This window comes from Staurois parvus, unplaced genomic scaffold (assembly GCF_062004578.1).
Source record: "Staurois parvus isolate SC_StPar_1 unplaced genomic scaffold, SC_StPar_1.0 ptg001352l, whole genome shotgun sequence".
Lineage (NCBI taxonomy): Eukaryota > Metazoa > Chordata > Amphibia > Anura > Ranidae > Staurois > Staurois parvus.
The window spans coordinates 1,162,686-1,182,457 of NW_028319148.1; the positions used below are offsets into that span (position 1 = coordinate 1,162,686).

Sequence of the window (19,772 nt, forward strand, 5' to 3'; positions counted from 1 at the left end):
ATATTTTTCATATATTTTGTAATAAAAATGCATTTCAATATGCAGTATATATATATATATTGAAATATATTTTGAAATAAATTGAATATGACCAATATTGTAGCATTTCAAATATATGTCAATATATTTGGAAAGAATATTTTTAAACTACATTTCAGATATATTTTTCTTCCATGTGGGTATATAGGCTATATTATTATTTTTTGGGGGTTGCTATGTTTTTTCCACAAAAGTGGAGTAACCCTTTAACACCAGTTGGCTATACTTTTCACATAATCCAGGAGTTTTTTGGTCATTTTGGCTTACCCCCGGTTCACATCTATGAGGCTGTGCGGGCCGCATTTTGCATGGGCACGAGAGCCCATTCATTTGAATGGACTCCAGTGCCCATGACACGTAGGGAAAAAGTCCCTGCAATGTTACTAAAATTGCGTCCCGCACTCGAACTTCGTTCCCAGTACAGTTGCGTTTTCCAATGACCGCGCGACATGCCATTAGAACTAATGGCACCCGTCCAGGGGTCCGCATTTCTTTGTGCGGGTGGTGCGGCTGCACGGATTTTCATGTGGATCCGCAGCAGCACCACCCGCATAGATGGAACCGGAGCTCAAAGAATATTCCAGGCTCTCACCTTTGTAATGATCTCGCAGTAGGGTGCCTCTTGACTTGTCACCTCACCTGAAAAAGGTTAAGAAGCTCAATGAATTGTCTTCACTAAATTGCTGGTTTATTTCATTCTTAAAATTATTTATTCAATCATTTAAAGGAGAAAGCAATTAAAAAAAAAAGAAGAAAATAAAAAGGTATTTAATGTTCTTCATGCTCATTGGCTGTATGCAAGTATATGGTGGCACAGCGATGGGCTTTAGAGCCATGCTGCCACATGTAATCACCGGCCACTTTATTAGGTACACTGTTCAATTGCTTGGTAACACATATTGCTAATCAGCCAATCACACGGCAGCAACTCAATGCATTTAGACATCTAGACGAGGTGAAGACGACTTGCTGAAGTTCAAACCAAGCATCACAATGGGGAAGAAAGGAGATTTAAGTGACTTTGAACGTGGCATGGTTGTTGGTGCCAGACGGGCTAGTCTGAGTATTTCAAAAGCTGCCAATCTACTGGGATTTTCACGCACAACCATCTCTAAGGTTACCGAAAATGGTCCGAAAAAGAGAAAATATCCAGTGAGGGGCAGTTGTGTGAAGGAAAATGCCTTGCTGGTGTCAGAGGAGAATGGGCAGACTGGTTTCAGATGATAGAAAGGCAACAGTAACTCGTGTCAATATGGACCAAAACCTCTGAGGAACGGTTCCAACACCTTGTTGAATCCATGCCATGACGAATGAAGGCCGTTCTGAAGGCAAAGGGGGTCCAACCCGGTACTAGCAAGGTGGACCCAATAAAGTAGCCGGTGAGTGTATGTGGACAGCCGGTGTTGCTGTTCTGTGCTTGCGGGGCACTAACTCTAATATATGGGCTTTTCCAAGTTGGAGCATATATAGCAATGGATAAAGGAAGGCCATGTTCACCGGCCATACCGCCTGCCAATCATGACCCATTCAAGTGAACGAGGGCAACACTGCAAATGGTAGTTTCTCTGAAAGTGTGAATCTCTTATCAGAAGAGTGCCAGTCCTAGCTGCACATGTTAAAGAACCCTAAGTTCCCAGTCACATGTGCATGTTGTGTGAACGCGCACATTTTCACACTTTTTTATGAGTTTTCACTACGCACACAAAAAAGTACTATGTTCCAGGAACGTGTACAGAAAAGCACAATGAAGGGAAAAAAGCCTAAAACAAAAACTAATGCAGTCACCACAACGAAGGATTGGTAAGCTGCAATATATGATATCTTTGTTTAATACTGCTGTAACCGCTTCCCCGCTGCCCTATAGCGCAAATACTCCAACAGGGTGGCAGGGCAGTGCAAAATCACATAAATATACATGATTTTGTATTTCCAGGTAGGAAGCGCACGTGCGCCATTGGCGACTACAACTGTCAATCACCAGGTCCTGGTCTGAGATTTACTGACAGGGGAGTGGTCTGTATGTAAACAACACAGATCTCTCCCCTGTCAGCTCCAGCATGCTGCTTTGTATTGCTCTGCACGGTAGCATGCTTACATAGTAAAACAGCACACAGTTAACCCTTTGATCGCCCCAGATGTTAACCCCTTCCCGCCCAGTGTCATTAGTACAGTGTCAGTGCTTTTTATTAGCACTGTTCACTGTATTAGTGTCACTGGAGATGTCAGTGACACCAAGTCAGTTCCCCCCCACAGTGTCAGAATGCCTGCCGCAGTCACGCTGATCGCCACCATAACTAGTATTATAAAAAAAAAAAAAATTCCAGTATCTATACCGCCATTTGTAAACTCTATAACTTTCAGGTAAACCAATTAATTTACACATATTGGGATTTTTTTTAGCAAAGAAATGGAGCAGAATACATTTTGGCCTAAATTTATGATGAAATGTGATTTTTAAAATTTTTTTACTGCACATGTTTTATAGCAAAAATTCAAAAACTTTTTTTTTTTTTTACAAAATTGTCGTTTTTTTTGTTTATAGCGTAAAAAAATAAAAAATGCAGAGGTGATCAAATACCACTGAAAAAAACTCCATTTGTGAGAAAAAAGGACATAAATTTAATTTGGGTGCAACGTTGCATGACAGCGCAACGTTGTCAGTCAACTGAATTTGTCAGTTAATGTAACGCAGCGCCGTATCGCAAAAAAATGGCCTGGTCAGGAAGGGGGGAAAGCCTCTGGAGGGCGAGGGGTTAAATGATCACTATTTCGGTAGATAGTTGCTGTACCCTCACCTGCAGCCTGAATGCTGTCCATCTGATGTTCTGAACTAGGATGAAAAAAGACAATTATTTAGATTCTGTACAAAAGATCGCAGAGCATGTAGTGCAAGAATCAAAATAAATTGAAATGTGAACATTTAGCAGGTCACACACTATATGTGTTTCTAATATGACAAAAAAAACTTTTTGATGAACTGCGCCACAGCAGGTTCTTCATTGTGCAAAATAAAGTGACCTACAAATATATATTGTGATAATTAATGCAGACATCTATTTCCCATGTGAAAGAAATGAATAAGAATGTGAAGAAAAAAAAAATAATATGAAAAAGTGTTAAAGCGCTGCTGCCAAACTTTTGGAAACAGGGGCAGGCTGACAACTCATGGGGCCCCGGGCAATAGGGGATCATGGGGCCCCTGTGTCCTTGCCCACACCCAAAAAAGCCTATGAAAAAGGTACCAGGGGCATCTCATGGGGCCCCCTACTGACCCTGGGCCCTCGGGCAGTGCCCGAGTGCTCGAATGGTCAGTCCGCCCCTGTTTGGAACCCAACCAAACAAAGTATGAAATCATAAAAAGGTAGGGCTATGCTAACTGCGATATGTTAATATCTATGTGATCGCTGTGACCAATCTCAGCAGATCACATGTCAATAGTATACAATGGGTGGCTTCCATTCATGCCATTCATTGTATACAATTGTGTTGTTAGCTGTGACTGGTCAAGGCAGTCACATGATACAGACAGAGCCAATCACAGCCCATCTGTATCATGTGATCAGCTTTGCCCAATCACAGCCGATCTGTATCATGTGATCAGCTTTGCCCAATCACACCTAATCACAACAAAAGACTGAATGAATCAGTTTCATTCAGTAACAATGATTGCAAATATCAATTAAATACATTGGTATTAGCAATCATAATGTGTTAAAAAAAATCCCAATTACTTGCCCAGAGTAGTTCAATGTCACTATGGTAACATTGTATTGCTTTGGTCACAGTGTGCTGAAAAATAAAATACTAAAAAAAATTAATAAACAAATTAAAAAAAATAATAGAAACATTTGAAAAAAAATACAAATTCAATTATTATTATTATTTTCACCAAAAAAATGTAGCAGAATACATTTTGACCTAAATTTATGAAGAAATGTTATTTATTTGCAAAATGTTATAACAGAAACGAAGAAAAGTGCATATTTTTTCAAAAGTTTTTTTTTTGTTTTATTTATCAAAAATAAAAAAACTCAGTAGTGATTAAATACCACCAAAAGAAAGCTCTATTTGTGTGAAAAAATGATAAAAATGTCATATGGGTACGGTGTTGCATGACAGCGCAATTGTCATTCAAAGTGCGACAGCGCTGTAAGCTGAAAATTGGCCTGGGCAGGAAGGGGGTATAAATGCCCGGTATTGAAGTGGTTAAAGTCGGGATCTTTCCCCAGCCTGGACCAGCTTCAGCCCACTGTCAGCCGAAAACGGGTCACAGGAGAAGTTCAGCCAAAAGAGCCTTGGATGTACTTCTCCTTTAAAAGAAACCCATTGTGATATGAAATTGTTTAAGTCAATACATTTATAATAAAGAACAATGTACATACTCACCTTTCTTGCTCCCTGTACCACCAAACACTACAAAGCTCTCCCAGGTCCCCCGTAGTTCTCTCTGGTTTCTCCTGCTGACCTCCACATTACTTATGTATCCTGTAAGTCAGATGGAGGAACCGGTGAGAGCTTTAGAAGTCCCTGGAAATTGACACTCCCGTAGTGACCCGCTTCCCTTTGGACATTAGTAGAATATTTCTCAGGAATGGAGTGGAATTCGGTGCATAGGCATCATACTGAGTATGTACCAGGGCCCGGTGGTCAGTAGGGGGCCCCATGAGATGCCCCTGGTACCTTTTCATAGGCTTTTTTGGGTGTGGTTTGAGTGTGGGTGAGGACACAGGGGCCCCATGAGCTGTCAGTCCGCCCCTGATATGTACACTTTTTTTCTACTGGTGTAACCCATTGAAGTGTTACTTGCAGTACATTAAGATGGACATTAATTGGCGGTGGCCTGCCATTCAGGGTCACATGGACAAAACAGCCCTCTGGAACTTGTACGCTGAATAGCAGGAGCTGGTGAGCAGGGGGGTCAGGGACTACATTTCCCAAGAAAGGTAGTGTGTGGGAAGGGGCATATAAATATCAAAGACCGGGACATTGGCCTGGGGAGCGCGGAGAGAGACTGAAGGATAAGTGCTGATGGCTGAAGTGCTGAATTAGGCCTCAGAGCCAGGCCTGGAGAGAGGAAGAGTGGTGAGAGCCTACTGACCACCCAGTCTGAGCCGAAGAGTCCGTGGACTGACCCTATCTGCAGGGAAAGAGACTGCTATGATCGGTAGGACTACTTTGTTTGGGCGAGAGAGACCCATGCACCCACTAGCCAAGTGAATACTGACAGTTTGCCACCTCTACTATCTACCTGCACATAGTTGTGAACAGGGGCAGACTGACAACTCATGGGGCCCCCAGGCAATAAGGGATCATAGGGCCCCTGTGTCCTTGCCCAAACTCAAAAAAAAGCCTATGAAAAAGGTACCAGGGGCATCTCATGGGACCCCCTACTGACCCCGGGCCCTCGGGCAGTGCCCGAGTTTCCAAATGGTCAGTCCACCCCTGATTGTGAACATTACATATACTTGCCTCAGTTTGTGGCCTAGTTCTCCCAGCCGCCATCGTTGGGATACATCTGCATTACAGTTTCTCGTACAAGCTGACCGCAGGGCATACAGTTGCAGGCCAGGATACAGCAGTGCCAAATGAAACAAGAAGTTTCCCCTTTTCAACAAAGCAGGATTCCTACTACTGTTCATTTTGCCTTGATATTCAGAGGGAGTTGTCTTTGTCAACAGACACTGTTGCCAATTGTTGCTATTCATTACTTCAAGCCCGCCCTATGTTTAGTGCCTTAAAGGGGACCCCACACTAATTCTCTACCACCAAGAGGAAAAGTGTTAAATCTCCTCTTTTCCCTCACTATCCTTGTGTTACCATCCTGAGGAACTATATTCCACACCTCAACTCAATTTCATACCAACTGGGCCCCAACAAGCACGCAGAAGACACTGTAGTGCTCTTAAAGGGGCATTGCTTAATTTTTTATGAGAATTCTCTTTATTTCACATCTAATCCTTGTCATCTAGTTCTGAGGACCCACAGTGAGCTTTCCCGTTTCTTGATAGTTGTTCTTGCTCACTTGAGATTCAGTAGTCCCCTCAGATTGGAGACAGTGGATTATTTCTAAAAGCAGGCTGCTAACAGTTATTGTTGCTTTACGATGAATGTTGTTACTTTTGCTCACAATTACCAAGAGTGATTGTATATACCAATGTCATTTTGTTCTTTTTTGACCAAGTTACCTTTAATTCCGATATAAACTTTATAGTGGTTTATACTAACTTGTATGTGAGTCCATTTTATAGTCGTGATTTATTTTGATCACAAGAGCACGGTGGTGTCAGCAGAGGTTGGGCTTTCAGCAAGAGGTCCAGATTGACAGGGAACCCAAAATTACTAAGCGACCCATAACCACTTCCCGTCCGGCCCATGTATATAAATGGCAGGATGGGAGCAGTGCAGGGTCGGGTGACCGTTTATAAAAGGTCTCCCCACCCACTGCTTGTGTGCACTCCCTGTGAGTGCGCAGCACCGCGATCCGGTGCCCGCTGTGTCCTCTGGACACAGTGGAACACCGATTGTTGTACAGGACCTCTCTGTGAGGTCCCGATCATGTGATCACTGATTGGCCAATCAGTGATCACATGAAGAGTAGTAAGCAAGATGTCACTTCTGACATCATTGCTTACTACTTGTGAAATCTGTGAATGATCACAGAGGTCACATGGTACAGGGCTATTCACAACAGACTTGTACCATGTGACAAGCTGTGACCAATCACAGCTCACACAGTAGTTCTCAATGGCTGCAGGAATGCAGCCAGAGAGAAGGAGAAATGATTGCTTTTACAGCCTTTATGGGTGTAAAAGCAATCAGCGTAAAAAAAAAAAATCTTCACAACCCCCCACAAGTAGTACAGTGTTACCATAAATAATAATATAAAAAAGTAAAATACAAATGTAAAAATAAATGTAGAAAAATTATAATTTTTGGTTATAAACTAATTTGGGTTATTTTGTTTTACTAAAAAGATAACTGAATACATTTTGGCCAAGATTTATGAAGAAAGATTATTTATTTGCAAAATTTTATAAGAAAAACACCTTTTTTCAAAATTTTTGGACTTTTTCATTTATATAGCAAAAAAAAAAAAAATCCCAGTGGTGAATAAATACCACCAAAATAAAGTTTTATCTGTCTCAAAAAAATGCTAAAAAATGTATATGGGTACAGTGTTGCATGACCGCACAATTGTCATTCAAAGTGTGACAGCGCTGAAAACTGAAAATTGGCCTGAACAGGAAGGGGGGAAAGTGTCCGGACTTGAAGTGGTTAAGGGGGTCGTGCTACACAGGTATGCCTGGGTTTAAACAATTTGTGTAATGACAAGGGTACTTGAAAGCATAATTGTTCTACAAAATATTATTATTATTATACAGTATTTATATAGCGCCAAAGGGTATGCTCAGCGCTGTACAGTAGCAAGGGGGACATGACATGAGAGAAGACAGTAACAATACAATACACGAGGGGTTCGAGGGCCCTGCTCTTTCGAGCTTACAATCTAGGAGGGAGGGGAAGGTGGTACAGGAGGAGATGGCTGTGGGGGATGGAGTGGTGGGTGGAGTGGAGGAGGTTAGTTGTTAGGTGAGGTCGGGTGTTAGGTGAAGTTGGGGTAGGCTTCCTGAAGAGGAGGGTTTTCAGGGTGCGCCTGAAGGTGAGGAGGGTAGGTGACAGTCTGATGGATTGGGGTAGTGAGTTCCAGAAGATGGGGGAAGTCCTGGAGAAGTCCTGCAATCGGGCGTGGGAGGAGGAGACCAGGGAGCTAGAGAGTAGGAGGTCCTGTGAGGAGCGGAGGGCACGGGTAGGGTAGTATTTGGGTAACATATGGCTCATCATTGTAAGTTAAGAAAAACTAAATGTAATTGTAGGAGATTGAAGATCTGCGAAAGTCATACTTACAGATATGTTTTCTTTTTACAAATGACACCTACAAGGAATGAACAGACAGAATTTAAAAAAAAGTTTTAAAAACATGAAAGACGTGTTGTGTAGATGAAAGAGAGCACTGGCAGTGCCACTGACCATGACAATGACATGACATTGACCAGTAACCTTACACAGGTTAAACAGAATCCACCAAAAGTAAAAGCATACATATCCACATACAAATATAACATTTGTGAAGTTTGCGTTTATATTTTTTCACTTTCTATGAGAACTCATTGATGAAACATGTCTTACATAAGCAAGTGATCCTGTGGTATACACCAACAGTAATAGAGGATGTCAGGTAGGGTTGGCTGCTGAAAGAATGAATGGTAACATTTACGATAAGCTGTTGCTGGTTAACCTTGCCTATTTAATGATGAACTCCATCAAGCCATAGAATAGCAGACGTATGTGCACCCCTCTCCAATAACCTGGATTATATCAGGGCCAGATCTAGCCTGTCCAATGTGGGGGTGCAGTAAAAAATGTCAGGGGGAGGCAGAGGGTGGGAGGTCAACAGGGCAGAAGACAGTGGTCACTACTGGCAGGGCAGAAGACAGGGGTTACTGCTGGCAGGGCAGAAGGCAGGGGTTACTGCTAGCAGGGCAGAAGACAGGGGTTACCACTGGCAGGGCAGAAGACAGGGGTCACTGCTGACAGGGCAGAAGACAGGGGTCACTACTGGCAGGGCATTGCACAGGGGTCACTGCTGGCAGGGCAGAAGGCAGGGGTTACTGCTGACAGGGCATTGCACAGGGGTCACTGCTGGCAGGGCAGAAGACAGGGGTCACTACTGGCAGGACATTGCACAGGGGTCACTGCTGGCAGGGCAGAAGACAGGGGTCACTACTGGCAGGGCATTGCACAGGGGTCACTGCTGGCAGGGCAGAAGACAGGGGTTACTGCTGACAGGGCATTACACAAGGGTCACTGCTGGCAGGGCAGAAGACAGGGGTCACTACTGGCAGGGCATTGCACAGGGGTCACTGCTGGCAGGGCAGAAGACAGGGGTCACTACTGGCAGGGCATTGCACAGGGGTCACTGCTGGCAGGGCAGAAGACAGGGGTCACTACTGGCAGGGCACTGCACAGGGGTCACTGCTGGCAGGGCAGAAGACAGGGGTCACTACTGGCAGGGCATTGCACAGGGGTCACTGCTGGCAGGGCAGAAGACGGGTTACTGCTGGCAGGGCAGAAGACAGGTGTTACTACTGGCGGCCCTCTAGCTGTTACCAAACTACAAGTCCCATCATGCCTCTGCCTTTGGGAGTCATGCTTGGGACTTGTAATTTGGCAATAGCTGCAGGACCACCAGTTTGACATCCATGGCCTAGGCGATTGCAGCAGAAGTGGGAGCGGGTACCTGTCAAATTCAGGTAACACCCCCAACGGTGATAATCCTGGGCGTGGGGGATGAAGCCTTAAATCAGAACTTCCCCTTTTGGGTAGAGCTCCACTTTAAGTAGTCCCAGATGGGAACTAGTTGGGTCTGGTACCTGATTGCGGAAGTACTCACACTGTCTTGTCAAATTCAGGTAACCCCCCCCCCCCAACTCCGCAAAGGTGCCAATCCTGGGCGTGGGGGACGAAGCCTTAAAGCGGAACTTCCCCTTTTGGGTAGAGCTCCGCTTTAAGTAGTTCCGGATGGGAACTAGTTGGGTCTGGTACCTGATCGCACTCTACCTTTATCTGGCTCAGGGGGTGTAGAAGTACTCACACTGTCCTGTCAAATTCAGGTAAACCCCCCCCCCAACTCCCCAAAGGTGCCAATCCTGGGCATGGGGGACGAAGCCTTAAAGTGGAACTTTCCCTTTTGGGTAAAGCTCTGGTTTAAGCAATCCCGGATTGGAATTAGTTGGGTCTGGCACCTGATCGAGCTCTCCCTTTGTCTGGCCCAGGGGGTGTAGAAGTACTCTCACTGTCCTATCCCATTAGCCTGATGGGTTGCAGTTGCTTTCAGGCCTTATGTTGGGTTGGCTCCTTCCTGGATAACAGGTTGTCCTCCCTAGGAGATCTTGGGCAGTGGAGATTCTTCTGTCCAGCATCCAGCCTGTAGGTAGGCTCCCCTCCTTGGGGCCCCCTGCCAGGCTTCACACTCCAGCCTCCTCTCAATCCATCTTCCACCCGACTCCAGCAACAACTCCCCTGCTGCACAGGCTCTACAACATTTAAGGGTAACCCTTAGCCACCATGCCTGGCCTTCTGCCTGGGGATTGGCCAAGTTCCCCCAAATATGCAAATCTGGGCCTCCTCCCCCGCCCCTCTTTCAGAAAGTTCTCGTTTCTGGAAGGGTGGGAGGGCTCCAGAAACCCTGACCTGTAGAGCCTCCCAGCCTGTTCTGAGGTGAACTCACTCTACCTCTTTCCCAGGCTGACTCATCCCAGCCACCTACCCAGCCTCTAACAAAATGACAAAGCCTATCACTATAGAGGGCGCTACACAAGTAAGCAAGCATGCACTATATTTAACTTGCAAATCCAGAGTATTAAAGGCAAAATATTTTTAGAGAAGAGATTAGAACACCTGTCAGGTTTTTATTGCTGTCTGTGCCTCCATTAGGGAGAATCACCTTCTCTATTTGTCCTGTTTACCGTTATCACTTGTGAGTGAAAGAAAATCCCACATTTTGGGTTGTCACCAGAACAGGAATAGAGGCGACACTAGTTCCAGGGATAACCAGAGATTCCCTCACTTTGGAGGGATTTGCTCTCACTCCCTGCTTTGGCTATGAGACAGGAAATGAAGGAAAATCTCTCCATTAGCTCCTCAATGGGCTGTCGGATGGTAACAGACCACCTCTCCATTTCCATCCGACATACGGAAGGGGAATTGGATCCCCATTCGTCCCTTTTTTGCGGGTCAGATCAGATTGTATATCGGAGGGTGTAAATGGACACATGTCCATTTACATCCACCGCTCCATAGAGGAGAATGCAGGACCTGATCAGGTCCACCTGAAAAACGGTAGGTGGACCCGACCGGAACATCCATGTAAAAGAGGCCATAGTGGATAACTGACGGATGGGCATTGTTTAGGGTTAGAAAGATGGCCTTTTGTTAGGCCTGTGAATACCGACCTCTTTAAAAATCTAAATTGTCTTAAAAGCAAAAGAGGTGACATTAGGTTTACTCACCTTTTACCTTCAAAATGATCACTATAAAGACTATCAAGATAGTTACTGAGGAGATGACAACAATGATTATGAGGTCTTGGTAGGAAAGTTTCCCATTTTCTCCATTACTGGTGGATTCTGTTTCAGAAGATGCATCTGACCAGGAAAAAAAAAGAAAAGCAAAAAGTTAAAAAATACTGCAATAAATAAATATAATGTGGTCAGCAAACCTACAATACAAGCTGCTTTAAACAGAACTTCAATACAGTAGAAGACCCCAGAGCTTACACCATAAAGTACACATCAAGTTTGGCAGAACTACTTCACATAGTGGATACCTCGAGCAATTCAATGTCCTCTTCCTCTGACATCGTCTTTAACCCCTTCACACCTAAGGGTAAAACAAATCTAAATGCCTAAGCACAATTTTGCAATGTGTTAGTAAAACCGTCCATATCATCACAACTACTTTGTACATCCGGGTGGATTATACCGCGTTTTTTTTTCAGGACAAAATGGGATTTCATTTGGTGGTAAATGGCAATGGATATCTCCTGATTTTTTTGTTATTATCAAAGGAAAACTGGCTCAAAATAGTAAAAAAAAAAAAAATTTTCATTTAGCTGTGTTTCTTGTTACGACTATAACCTACCACCAAACAACCCAAAATAAATTTTCCAGCTCTTGACGATCACAGCGATACCAAATATGTGTATGTTATTTGTTGTTTGTAGTACAGCCCAGAAACAATAGCGCGCATTTTATTTAGTTTTTTTTTTTTTACCTAAAACACACTGACACTGACACTGATACATTATTTTTAAAATCCTGACCTTTGACCCTGACCTTTTGACCTTTGACCCTGGCCTTGACCCAAACACTAACCCTGGCACTGAACTAGATCAAACCTTGATCTAGATATTTTTTAAATTTTTTTGTATTTATTTTTTTTATATTTATCTTTTTTTTGCAAAATTTTTTTTCCCTCTATGCCAGGAAGTAGAGAGATACAATGTATCTCTCTCCTTCATTCATAGAAAGAGAAAAAAAACAAACAAGGGGGCCAGACTGTACAGTGACTGATCACTGTGCTAGCCAATCAGAGGCTATCACAGCGATCACGTGACCCGGAATCGGGTGTCACGGGTCCTGATCATTAGAACGGGAGCTGGTGCTTTCAGTGACACCACGGTCTTTGTGCTGGGAGCGCGGCATGCGGCGCGCTCCCAGCACAAAAACAGGTACGCAAATATGCGGCCCAAAGGAAAAAAGCCCAGTTCTGCGAGGCCGCACATTTGTGTTACATCGGCGTGAAGGGGTTAAAGATTAAATGCCTGCACATGTGCATGGAAGTTGGTTCCTTATGTAGCCGGGTTCAGGCTATGTCATTCTGTAAATCAGGGACGTTTGCTGCACAGACTGAGATTCCCTTTCTTCCCCTCTAGTGTTCAGTGCAGAGTAAACACTTAATTTCCTACTGACAGAGTGGGAAGTGTGTCTGGAAAGCAGAATATATATATATATAATTTATATTTATTCAATTATTGAAATATATTTTGAATACGGCCAAAATTGTAGCATTTCAAATATATGTCAATATATTTGGGAAGAATATTTTTAAGATATATTTCAAATATATTTTTCTTCCATATGGGTGTATAGACTCTGCACGCAGACAACTTTAACTCCGAAGTTGCAGTTGAGGAATATTATCTGCTAATTTCTCTTTCATCCAATTGTTACTATTGCACAGTGACAAATCTGTGCCTCATCTAGCAGGCTGGAATAAAGGAATACACTCGCCTCTAGGGCTCCTCTCAGAAAAGAACAAAACAGAGCGCACTCTCCTCGTGCATTACCGTGATAATATGAAATTTATTATAAAGATACAAAAACATACTCACAAGCCAAAAAGGTAAAAAAAAAAAAAAAAAAAGACAAGAAGTCAAAGGATGCCAACCATGGACAGCACAGGTCCTCGGGTAAAGTGCTGATGCGTTTCGGGAGTCAAACTCCCTTCTTCTATTGCTCTGAAGAAGGGAGTTCGACTCCTGAAATGCATTAGAACTTTAGAATGCGTTAGAACTTTAGAACGCGTTAGAACTTTACCAAATGACCTATGCTGACCACGATTGGCATCCTTTGACTTCTTGTCTCTGTTTTTATTACCTTTTTGGCTTGTGAGTATGTTTATGTATCTTTATAATAAATTTCATATTATCATAGTAATGCACAAGGACAGTGCGCTCTGTTTCACGTCTGTCACATGTGCTCAGGGTGAATCTGCTCTCATCTGTGAAAAGCACAGGGCGCCAGTGGTGGACCTGCCAATTCTGGTGTTCAATGGCAAATGCCAATCGAGCTCTATGGTGCCGGGCAGTGAGCACAGGGCCCACTAGAGGACGTCGGGCCCTCAGGCCACCCTCATGAAGTCTGTTTCTGATTGTTTGGTCAGAGACATCCCCACCAGTGGCCTGCTGGAGGTCATTTTGTAGGGCTCTGGCATGGCTCATCCTGTTCCTCCTTGCACAAAGGAGCAGATACTGGTCCTGCTGATGGGTTAAGGACCTTCTGCGGCCCTGTCCAGCTCTCCTAGAGTAACTGCCTGTCTCCTGGAATCTCCTCCATGCTCTTGAGACTGTGCTGGGAGACACAGCAAACCTTCTGGCAATGGAACGTATTGATGTGCCATCCTGGAGGAGTTGGACTGCCTGTGCAACCTCTGTAGGGTCCAGGTATGACCTCATACTACCAGTAGTGACACTGACCCTAGCCAAATGCAAAACTAGTGACAAAGAGTCAGAAAAGATGAGTAGGGAAAATAAATGTCAGAGGCCTCCACCTGTAAAACCATTCCTGTTTTGGGGGTTGTCTCATGGTTGCCCATCTAGATGCACCTGTTAATTTCATTAACACCAAAGCAGCTGAAACTGATTAACAACCCCCTCTGCTACTTACCTGACCAGATCAATATCCCAGGAGTGTCACTGACTTGGTGCTTTACTCTGATTAAAAAGTCTTCCTTTCATTTTTTGAGCAGTGTATATACACTGATTCACATTGTAATTGGATTCATCCATTTGAGTAATTTATTAATTTAGCTAATGATTCATTCATTCAGGATGTTGCACAAACATTTAAGAACTTTATTGTATGAAATTGCACAAGATTGACATATTGCAGAATACATGACATTGTTTGCACTGTATAGTGTCCTTAATGACAGCGGGAGATGCTCAGCAGCTGCACCATACAGACTGAGGATATGATCCAGGGGCAAAGAGTTTATTCATTTTATCAAAATATCAATGTTTCTGTGAACAGGCAGCAGAGGAGAGGGGTGGGCATAGCTGCCCTGTGTGCTTTTCTCCTCTCAGATCCTGGAGTGTCAGAGCCAGTGGCGTGTCATCCATGTGTGCAGGGTGTGTGGTACACACGGGGCCCCCAAAGAAAAGGGGGCCCACTGTGCCCTGACACACACTGCACACATGGATGACATGGCTATGGGGAAACTCATTTGCTTCTCACTGACAGGAGCGATTGTCACTCCTGACAGAAAGAACAGTGGCCGAGAGTTACAGCTGGAGAGGGGATTTTCTCCCTCCAGCCTGCAGGTGGCAGTAGAGAGCAGGGGCTGAGAACTGCAGACTGCTGTGCTTCCCCTCCCCCCTTGTCATGTCACATGACTGGAGAGAGAAGGGAGAAGCAGCTACCTCAGAGTGTGATCTGTAAGTACAAGTACTAAGTTTCCGTCCATCCTGCTCCTCCTCAGAACCCCCCCCCCCTTTTCCTCAGACACCCCCTCTTCTCCTCAGACACCCCCTCTTCTCAGAGCCCCCCCTTCTCCTCGGACACCCCCTCTTCTCAGACACCCCCTCTTCTCCTCAGACACCCCTTCTTCTCCTCAGACCCCCCTCTTCTCCTCAGACATCCCCTCTTCTCCTCAGACACCTCCTCTTCTCCTCAGACCCACCTCTCCTCAGACACCCCCTCTCCTCCACAGACCCCCCTCTCCTCAGACACCCCCTCTCCTCCACAGACCCCCCTCTTCTCAGACACCCCCTCTTCTCCTCAGACACCCCTCTTCCTTAGACTCCCCCTTCTCCTCAGACACCCCCTCTTCTCAGACACCCCCTCTCCTCAGACACCCCCTCTCCTCCTCAGACCCCCCTTCTCCTCAGACCCCCCCTTCTCCTCAGACACCCCCTCTCCTCCTCAGACCCCCCTTCCTCAGACCCCCCCTTCTCCCCAGACACCCCCTCTCCTCCTCAGACCCCCCTTCCTCAGACCCCCCCTTCTCCCCAGACACCCCCTCTCCTCCTCAGACACCCCCTCTTCTCAGACCCCCCTCTCCTTCTCAGACACCCCCTCTTCTCAGACACCCTCTCTTCTCCTCAGACCCCTCTCCTTCTCAGACACCCCCTCTTCTCCTCAGACCCCTCTCCTTCTCAGACACCCCCTCTTTTCCTCAGACACCCTCTCTTCTCCTCAGACACCCTCTCTTCTCCTCAGACACCCCCTCTTCTCCTCAGACCCCTCTCCTTCTCAGACACCCCCTCTTCTCCTCAGACCCCTCTCCTTCTCAGACACCCCCTCTTCTCCTCAGACCCCTCTCCTTCTCAGATACCCCCTCTTCTCCTCAGACCCCCTCTCCTTCTCAGACACCCCCTCTTCTCCTCAGAACCCCCTCTCCTCAGACACCCCCTTTTCTCCTCAGACCCCCCTCTCCTTCTCAGACACCCCCTCTTCTCCTCCGACCCCCCTCTCCTCCTCAGACACCCCCGGACCTCTCCTCCTCAGACTCTCCAGACCTCTCCTCCTCAGACCCCACACTCCTCAGACCCCTAGACCTCTCCTCTTGCCTCCTCAGACACCCCCTCTTCTCCTCAGATCCCCTCTCTCCTCCTCAGACCCCCCCTTCTCTTCAGACCCCCCCAGACCTCCCTTCTCCTCCCCAGACCTTCTCTCTCCTTAGACCCCCCCAGACTCCCTTCTCCTCCTCAGACCCTTAGACCACTTTTTCTCTCCATCTCAAACCCCTCTCTCCTCCTCAGACACCTCTTCTTCTCCCCAGACCCCCCTCTCTCCTCCTCAAACCCCCAGACCTCCCCTCATCTCCCCAGACCTCCCCTCTCCTCAGATCCTTCCTCAGACCCCCCCCCCCTTATCCTCCTCAGGCCCCCCTCTTCACTTCAGATGCTCCCAGACTGCCCATTTCCTCCACAGACCTTCCTTCTCCTCCTCAGACTGCCCCCTCTTCCTCATGTCACCCTTGACCTCCTCAGACTGCCCCTCACCTTCCCCCTCATCTCCCCGGTCCCCCTTCTTCTCAGAACCCCCTCATTCTCAGACCCCCGTCTCTTCCTCAGAGCCCCCCACAGGCCCCCTCTCTTCCCAGACCTCCACTCACCTCCTCAGAACCCTCCTCTCCTTATCAGACACCCCCCCAGACCTCTCCTCTTAAGATCCCCTTAGACCTCCCCCTCCTCCTCAGTCCCTCCAGACCTCCCCCTGCTCCTCAGACCGCCCAGACCTCCCCCTCCTCCCCAGACCTCCCCTCTCATCAAACCCCCTCCCCAGACCTCCCCTCTCCTCCTCATACCCCCCCCCCCAGACTCTCCTCTCCTTCTCAAGATCCTCAGGGCTCCCCTTTCTACTCCACAGACCCCCCCTCCTAGAGCCCCCTCTCCTCCTTAGAACCCCCCCCCCCCTTCCTCCTTAAAACTCCCTTCACACTGCCTGCTGCAGTTTCCTTGCAATACAGAAGCTAATGGAGTGCAATCTGATTTTTAGCTTCAATGACGGGCATGTGAGGCAAAAAAAAAAAAAAGACTTATTATGTCTCATTAAAGAGGAGTTCCACCCAAAAGTGGAAGTTCTGCTTATCTGCCTCCTCCCCCTCTCCACTGCCACATTTGGCACCTTTTGGGGGGGATCGGATATTTGGGTTTGACAGGTACCCACTCCCACTTCCGACTCCGTTCATCGCAGCGAACTGATCTGGAAGTTCGGGCCCCCTGCAGCCCTCTGGGACATTATGCGCAGTAGCAAACCGGCTGAGGTTGCAAGGCTTCACCGCTGGTGTCTCAGGACAGAACCCAACAGCCGATTAAAGAATATGCTCGGGGTGAGGACACCACTGGATCCCTGGACAGGTAGGTGCCCTAATATGAAGTCAGCAGCTACAGTATTTTTAGCTGCTGAATTGTACTTTCTTCTAGCAGGGGCGGGGGGGGGAACAGAACTCCACTTTAAAGAAAACGTATCATAACAACGTCATATCACCTAGGGGAATTTAGTTTTAGTGAAAAAATAAAAAAGTGTGAAAAAATAAACAATAGGGCAGTTGGCAAGTAGTTAGAAAAATAATGTTTAGAAAAAGAAAAATAGAGTTTTTTTTTATTTTTTTACAATTTAAAGGAAAAAAAAAACTTTCATCAGAGTAGTACAAATGTTACAATGCTCAGGTATGTCGCTGGTCCTGTAGCTGCCGTCCGTCCACAGTTCATTGCGGGTAGGTGGATGGAGAGCGATTAACCACTTGCCATGCTGAGGATTTACCCCCCTTCCTGACCAGGCCTCTTTTTGCTACTCAACGCTGCTCTGTTTCAACTGGTAATTGCGTGGTCATGCAATGTTGTACCCAAACATTACTTTTTTTTTCACTCAAATAGAGCTTTCTTTTGGTGGTATTTGATCACCTGTGTGCTTTTTATTTTGTGCACTCTAAACAAAAAAAGACTGAAAATTTTGAAAAAAACCCCCAATATTTTTTACTTTTGGCTATAACAAATATATAGTAAACTCAAAGTTAGTCATACATTTAGGACAAAATGTATTCTGCTCCATGTTTTTGGTTAAAAAAAATCCCAATAAGTGTATATTGATTGCTTTGTGTGGAAGTTATAGCGTCTACAAACTATGGTATAGATACGGCAATTTACGCCATTTTTTGCTATACAGCGCTACGTTAGTTTAACTGACAATTGCACGGTCATGCAATGCTGTACATAAATGAAATTTATGTTCTCTTTTACACACAAATAGAGCTTTATTTTGATGGTATTTGATCACCTGTGCACTTTTTATTTTTTTGCGCTATAAACAAAAAAAGACCAGAAATTTTGAAAAAAAAAATTATATTTTCTCATTTCTGTCATAAAAAATATCCAAAAAACTTACATTTGTCATAAATGTAGGCCAAAATGTATTCTGCTATGTTTTTGGTAAAAAAAATACCAATAAGTGTATATTGATTGCTTTGTGTGAAAGTTATAGTGTCTACAAACTATGGTATAGATCAGCAATGGGCAAACTACGGCCCGCGGGCCGTATACGGCCCGGCGGACCTTTTAATCCGGCCCGCGGAGCGTGATACTGTCAGGATGGCTGTCAGGATGTGTGTAGGCGGGGCAGCGTGACGAACGTGAGGGGAGCTAGGCTCCTTTCACAGTCCGCCCTGAAGACCGGAACGGCGCGGGAACACGGCGAGAGGAACGCGCGGAGCAAAGGTAAGTAAATTGACACAGGGGGGACTTGGGGACTTAATATGGGGGATGAATTAATATGGGGAATGAATTACTATAGGGGGGATGAATTACTATAGGGGGGATGAATTACTATATGGGGGATGAATTACTATAGGGGGGATGAATTACTATGGGGGATGAATTACTATATGGGGGATGAATTACTATGGGGGATGAATTACTATGGGGGATGAATTACTATGGGGGATGAATTACTATATGGGGGATTAATTACTATGCTTACTATGGGGGAATATTACTATACTTACTATGGATGACACATACACATCATTCATCTACTCTTGGTCCGGCCCCCGGGTCCAATATATGAACCCATTGCGGCCCTCAAGTCAAAAAGTTTGCCCACCCCTGGTATAGGTGATGGAATATACACAGCCTTTACTTTCTGACTGCCCTTCATATTTCTTGAGGTACTAAAATACCAGGATAGTGCAAACATCGTCAAATGACCCTTTTTCGGAAAGCAGACACCCTAAGCTATCTGCTGAGAGGCATATTGAGTCCATGGAAGATTTATTTTTTTTCTACAAGTTTTTGGAAAATGATAAAACTGTTTTTTGTTTTTTTTTTACACAAAGTTGTCACTTAAATAATATATTGCTCACACAAGCCATGGGTATATGTGGAGTTACACTTCAACAATAAACTGTTGTGCATATAAATTGCTTTGATCCACAATCAATGCATACTGATCTTCCGTGAAAAACAGCTCCAAAAAATCAAGTGGAGTAGTTAAATTTGCTGTTTCCACCTGAATTCCGGGGTGGGCAGTGAATTGGGGAAGTACAGATACTGCAGAATTAGTGGGCTGCCAATTGGGATTTGCAAGCACATCCGGAAGGACACTAGGGGCTCTATGGGCCTGTATTCAAAGTCTTTGGTGGCTGCAGGACAACACTTGTGCTCGCCACCGCACCAGCTTGTACTGCACTTATGGGACTCACCATGGAGCACCTGGCTGTCAGGGACTGCTTGAACTACTACAAAAAATTTACCAGCAAGTGCTAACAGAGATCAGGCCTGATTCTGTCAACACTGTGGTTTTGTGTGCAAAGTATCAAGTGACAGTGACCTACTGACACTGCACTTGCTGGGGGAGAAGGGGGGGTAAGCGTAGGGGCTAAACGCAGGTGCT

At 45.5% G+C, this 19,772-nt stretch overlaps 1 protein-coding gene across 1 annotated transcript in view; it reads right to left on the minus strand.

Annotated features, from left to right (window-relative positions):
* The window catches only part of LOC149436676 (uncharacterized), a 54,022-nt gene that overhangs the window by 12,243 nt on the left and 22,007 nt on the right, over window positions 1-19,772 (minus strand). Inside the window, exons 5-8 of the mRNA XM_089661604.1 lie at window positions 11,109-11,243; window positions 7,945-7,972; window positions 2,835-2,869; window positions 632-678 (exon numbers count right to left, since the gene is read on the minus strand). Of these exons, the coding sequence (XP_089517730.1) occupies window positions 632-678; window positions 2,835-2,869; window positions 7,945-7,972; window positions 11,109-11,243 (245 nt within the window). The remainder of the gene's footprint in view (window positions 1-631; window positions 679-2,834; window positions 2,870-7,944; window positions 7,973-11,108; window positions 11,244-19,772) is intronic.